Genomic DNA, 6132 nt, shown 5'->3' on the forward strand with positions numbered 1-6132 from the left:
GAAACATAAGGCGCAGGTTGCCAGCTGCTGGTCCAAGACGAAATAAGCCAAACAAAAAGCTCAGGTGGGCTTTCAACTGAACATCCAAGAATGGGAGGGGAGGACTGCAGATACCGAGATTTTCTCCAAACAGGAGTAAAATCGTTTCCCCCGTGGAAGGTGAGAAATGTTGCTTTGCTCAAACAATACCTAAGAAGGACATAAATCGCAGAATTAAGCTTATCAATAACTCATAAAGTCTCAAACGAATGACAGGAACGAGAAAAGCTCAGAAATACAGAGAGGCCTCTTTTTTTTTTTCCCAGGAAAGCGGAGCTGCAGCTCAGTTAAGCGAACGGCATGGCTCAAAGGTCCATTTGGTGGCTCCGCCAAATATTTCAATGTTGCTCTCTGTCCAGGAGAAAACGTTCCCGGCTAGTGCTTTGCTGTTGCAGGTTGCCAAGTTGTAGATCTCGCTGACGGAAAGTTTCCTGTTCCAGATGTTCAGGTTGGCGAGCTCGCCGACGAAGGCCTGCGTCGCGTCGAAACCTCCGCCCAACGTGTCCTGTGGAGCCAAACAACAGGAGGTGGTCGTCACAATCAAATCTGACCATTTAACATAAATCAAGGATACAATCCTGCACATTCTGGATGTTTCTCACTGAGCTGTGTCTGTTCAGAGACTAGACGGTGGGAAAAACCCTCAAAATTACAGAAAATGACATAAACTGGTAGTTGAAGTTTCATTGAACTCGGAGGGTTTACAGCCACGTGGATGCGTTTTGAGCTGCAGGTGTTTGTTTTTTAATCACAACCTGTTTGGAAAACTGCATTCTTGGCCACGCCCACTTTTACGCTCTGCATGGAGATCAGCTGATCAGCTGCAGGAGGAAGCTTATCCTGCCGCGTGGGCTGCACAAAGGTGCAGAAGGTGCTAAATAATTGAAAATAATTTATTTTTAAATAAAAATGCCATGCCGATCGTGCGGCTCATCCATCAATCAGCCAACTGTCTGATCTTATTTTGAAAAACCGCGATACAGCGGTCCTGTCATCCGTGAAAACCGAACCGCGAATTAGAGATGAACTACTGTATTCCCACTTTGGCAGCCGCCCCCAAAGTTTATACTAGAGTACAGTCTAAACAGGAAGAGCGGCCATTTCATATCAGTTTAGACAGCTCCCGAACTCTGTGACTGGTTAGGGAGAAAATCTGTTGTGTACATTATTTTAATGGGGCTGTGCACCTCTGTGGTCCTTAACGAGGAATTTGATTTCACCATGAAAGTTGCAAGACATTTGGGAGACTCCCTCGTGAATTCTGCTCACCACAAACCATAGCCCAGTGAGATACAACCTTGTAAGTCCAGTCGAGGTGCTCTCTGGGCGGACTATAACTTCAGTTCAAGTGACTCTAAGGCACTCTCTCCTGAAATTTGTTCAAACGTCTTCATTATTTGCAGCGAAGTCCGAGTCTTCTGGACCAGTAACTCCACATTTGCTCCAGTGTTCTGTTTTTTCCCCATCTTTCCAAAACTGCATCATTTCTAGAAATGTTTTCATCCACACGGAAACCCAAAACACAGCTCCAAATGCTGTAGTTACTGTTCCAGGCCTGTGTGTGGCGCTGTTCCACAAAAATGCACCAGAAACGGGAAACGAGACGCGGCGCAGACCCTCCGAGCAAGTGACGGTGAATGCAAGAGCATTAAAGTTCTTCTTGTGGACAGAAGTTCTGCTTCGTGTCAAATTGAACTACCGTTGACGGGACGTCGTGTCGGTCCAATTCTGTGGACGTTATGGATATTTTCAGGTTCAGTGTCAGGAGGGGGACGGAGGGAAGCTCTTCTCTCGTAATGTTCAAGAGTTTCAGGGAAAATTCTTTATGCTCAGATGTTTTTTTCTGAAACTATTCTCGTTTTCCACTTTGATGTATACTGTAATTGTTTTTACGCAACTTTTTTGTGTTTCTGACTCTTTAGTAAGGTGATACAAATCTTCGCAGACTTGGATTATTTGGTGCAACATTAAGGGTATCTTTAGCAGGAAACAAAGTGTCTGAAACACAAACACCATCTGTTGTTATTGGGGGCTGCAGGTGAGCAGGGGTGGGTTGAGTTCTGGCTGTCCACATGGTCTTAAAAGATTTAGCAAACTCCAAAACGACCATTTATGAGCTGCTAAAATCTCATTTCCAAGTGGACACAATGAGGAAACAGAACACCGTCCCTGTGCAGACGGGGCTGCTGTAACTCAGGAGCTTTTACTGGTCCAGTAGAATAAATTAATTTTAGATGACCGTGCAGAGTGTCTTACTGAATCAGGTCTGTTGGAGCACAGAAACATCTAAAACATGCATGTTCCCCTCGAGGAACTGGAATTAAGCTGCACCATTTTAACGTCTGACAAGCTGAAATGGTTCGTCTATATGATGTTGCTCCAAGTGGCATCGTTTTAAAACGTTTTCCTTTTGGAAAACTTTTACTTTTTTTTAAAGAAACACAGCCATTAAAGGAAAAAGCAGACAATCTATTTAAAAAGGGAACAGCTTGATGTTTTCTTTCATTAGTGAAGTCTGACACTAATTTCCCTGGTGCCAATTTAAGAGTCTGCTCTCACTTTGTGCGACGTTTCACTGTGAGATGAAATCCGTTTGTGTTTCTCTTCCTGAAATCAGACCAAATTGACGGTAAACACTCCAACTAACACCCTAATTAGGCTGCTGAACCTTAACTGGCCACCTCAGAGGAGTCCCCACAGCCTCATTACACAAATGTATCCACCTCTAATCCCGCTCCAAAATGAAAAGGATAATTAATTAAGGATTGGGTCCAAAAGAAACAAATTTCCACCTGCTCCTGTCCCAGGACCAGCACTCCGTCTGGTTTGATGGGGTGGTATGGTGCCAGGTTCTCCCCGTTTCCCCGCATCACTCCATCCTGGAAGGCCTCCCACATCCCGTCCCGGGTGGTCCACGTGATGCAGAGGTGGTGCCACTTCCCATCGTTGATGAGAAACGGCAGCTTTGCAACCTGCAGAGGTGAAATCTGATAAGTGTCTCCTGTTCTGGTTCTTGTCTCCTCTGCACACGACTCAAAATGGCGTTACCTTGTCATTGATGAGGAACTCCATGGGGTTGTTGCCCCACTCGATCAGCACCAACTCGTTGGACTGACCCGGGACGGCGTAGGAGAACGGCGTCCCCACCCCAGGGGAGGCGTTGGACTTGATCCACAGACACACACTGAAGGAGTACATCTCAGGGAGGCTCCTCTTGGCTTTGGCGTACATGTAGTTGGTTCTGAGGGGGAAGGTCAGCTGGAACTCATCTGTCGGCCTGCTGTCTTTACCTGCAGGTGAAGGAACACGTGATTTTTGTAAAAAGATCATTTCAAACTTTTATTTTATTTATTTTTAGATGGACTTTTCTTTCCAGAATGACTCTTATTTTAATTTAAATTAACAAGTGTTTGGAAAATATATTTCTTTAGATCTTTTTCCTGTTTTTTAATGCCTTTTTCCTCCTTTTTTCACAAGCACGCGCATATGCACGTGCTGAAATACTGCCTCAACATGAAGGCGCGTCCTTCAAAGTTCCTCTGCCTCTGCAGCAGGAATCCTTTTTGCGTTTTGAGTTCTTAACAATCACCATAAAGGCAGCAAACAGAACCCACGGGTTCCGAAACTCGCTTTATTTCCCTGAAACAGACCCGAGATGCGAAAACAAACAAACAAACAAACAAATAAAAGATGCGCCCCAGTCCCGCAGAGGCGCACTGAAACGGAGCGGAAGTTCCGCGCGCGCTGGAATCCAAACGCACCTTTCTCCATGTCTGAGATCCGGTGGTGCAGGGAGGTGAGGGTGGACTCCACCCGGTTCCGCTGCTCCGTGTCGTTCCTGGAGCCCGCTTTGCTCTCCTCCAGCGTGTTGACCCGGGACAGAACCTGCTTCTCCATGTCGTCTATCTTGTTCTGCAGCAGGTCCTTCAGGCTGTTCGCCTGCGCGGTGCCGTTCCCGCGGCTGTACTGCTGCAGCGGAAACACACGCACACGCGCGCGCACACACACACACACACACACACACTGGGTTACAGGGGGATCGACAAAAGTTGCAACACACCCCGAACTTATAAATGGAAATCTGTAATTCCAGTATCTCCATGACGCGCGCAGGCGAGAACATGAAGCTCCAGCAGTTTTAATTAACTCCTAAATTAACCTTTGACCCCCCCGGAGCGCCTCCCTCCTCGGGTCTCCTACCTCCAGGTTCTCCAGTCTCTGTTTGAGGGTCTGTAAAGTCTGCCCCAGCTGGGCCAGCGTGTCCGCGGTGCCCCGGGATACATCCATCATGGTGTTCTTGGCCCCCGGCCGCCTCCCGCCGGGGCCCCCCACCCCCACCGGGAGGCTCTGGCTCTCACAGCGGCTCAGCTTGGACGTTAGTTCCCTGATTGTCTCCTTCTGGTTGACGATGGTCTCCTTCTGCTGCAGCACGGTCTCGCGCAGCTGCGTGATGGTGCTCTTCAGGTCCTCCGCCGGCCCGCTGCTCTGCATCGAAGCGGCGCACAAGTCCACGTCTTTGGGGACCGACGTGCAAATAAACTGCGTGCGTCCGAAGTCCTGCGCGCGGCTCCGCGCTGCGGCCAGCAGGCAGCAGAGGAGCAAAAGTTTCCGCGAGCATCCCTCCATGGTCCCGGTGTCGAGTCGCGGCTGAGTGGGAGCGTGTGAGCGCGCGCGTCTTCAGCACCACGGAGCTGTCCTCTGAAGCTGCGCGCTGCGCCTTTATAAAAGAGCGCAACTCCACCGCATCACTGGGGGGGGGGGGCAGCCGCTCCTGCTACACCTCCCGCCGCCTCTTTAAGGTCGTCCTCACAGTTCTTCTGAGCTTCATCCAAAACCAAATGTCTCCAACAAATCTGTGATGGCAGGAAGGAATGCTTTTAGGAATAAACCACGAGAGTTAATGTTTTGGAACAATTCACTGTTAATTTAGACTTAAAACACAATAAAACACCAAAAAAATACAAATATAAATACGGAAAGACAATTTGAATAAACCAAAATAAGAAGTAAAAATAACATCAATGACATTTTTAAAACAAAAACAATAAAAGCAACCATCAGTTGATCAGTTATGTTCATGTCCTCGGGTTTAAAGTGACATAAAAAAAATGTTTTTCAATAATAATTAATAAAGTTTCACTTCATAATTAAACTCTCAATATATAAAAAAAAACTGAAATGTATTTCATATAACTGTCCACAAATGTTTATTCGTCAGCTTAAGTCAAATAACTTAATATATCCGAATGACAAACGCCCTAAATTTGAATAAAAAACAATTTTAACATTTTGCAGGAACATTGATTTATTCTTCTCAAGGCAGTATTTATGAGAAATATCCCTGTAGTTTGTTGCACTCTAAGTTTTTAAATATATGTACTTTTATTGAGTAATTTTCAGCTTCAGGCTTCATGATGTGAACCTTAAACGAGCCCGGGCCTTCTCCCACAGATCCAGCTGTCCTGCAGATACAGTCCCACCTGAGTCCAACAACAACAACAACAACAACAAGTGTTTCAGGGAGTCTGCGCCTCAGCTGGTATCACGGCTCAGGCAGCTCAAGTTCTGCAGGGTTTTGAGGTTTCTCAGTCAGTCCGGAGGCAGTCATGTTAAATCTCACCACTACAGCAGCCGAGGCGCTAAAAGGGAAGGCAAATGTTTCCAAATAATTAAACAGACTCTTATGTAACTCCCCCCGCAGCTCTGGTATTAATAAATAAGACACCCAGAGAGGAGGGGAGCTCAGCACTTTGGCATGTAGGAATCAGCGCTGATGGAGCCTGAGCTGGCCCAAATCCCAGAGGAATACTCCAAATGCTTCATCAGGAGCAGCGTCTCCCCTGAAGCACGATCAAAATACATATTTCAAAGCAAAATATTTATTTAGACTGATCAACACCACTACACACTAAGTTAGTGTTTTAACCATCTATATTCTTATTATTCTGCTTGCAAAGAGGTAAACAAATAATGGATTTAGCAGTATTGATCATTTTTTTGTTTAAAAACAACACATAAACTCTCGATTAAAGATTAAATGAGTGTTTCTTTCATTAAACAACGCCTGAAAAAGTAAACGTTGTACAAAATGAC

At 46.1% G+C, this 6132-nt stretch overlaps 1 protein-coding gene across 1 annotated transcript; it reads right to left on the reverse strand.

Moving 5' to 3' along the window:
• Positions 1 to 212: 212 nt before the first annotated feature.
• Positions 213 to 4730, reverse strand: LOC119422704 (neuronal pentraxin-1). The gene is made up of 5 exons (XM_037690096.1): positions 4240 to 4730; positions 3801 to 4008; positions 3088 to 3329; positions 2832 to 3011; positions 213 to 544 (listed from the first exon to the last, which is right to left on the reverse strand). The coding sequence occupies exons 1-5, from the start codon at positions 4663 to 4665 to the stop codon at positions 323 to 325; spliced, it is 1278 nt and encodes a 425-aa protein (XP_037546024.1). The 5' UTR covers positions 4666 to 4730; the 3' UTR covers positions 213 to 322.
• Positions 4731 to 6132: the final 1402 nt, after the last annotated feature.

Source organism: Nematolebias whitei, chromosome 16 (assembly GCF_014905685.2).
Source record: "Nematolebias whitei isolate Nwh7 chromosome 16, NemWhi1, whole genome shotgun sequence".
Lineage (NCBI taxonomy): Eukaryota > Metazoa > Chordata > Actinopteri > Cyprinodontiformes > Rivulidae > Nematolebias > Nematolebias whitei.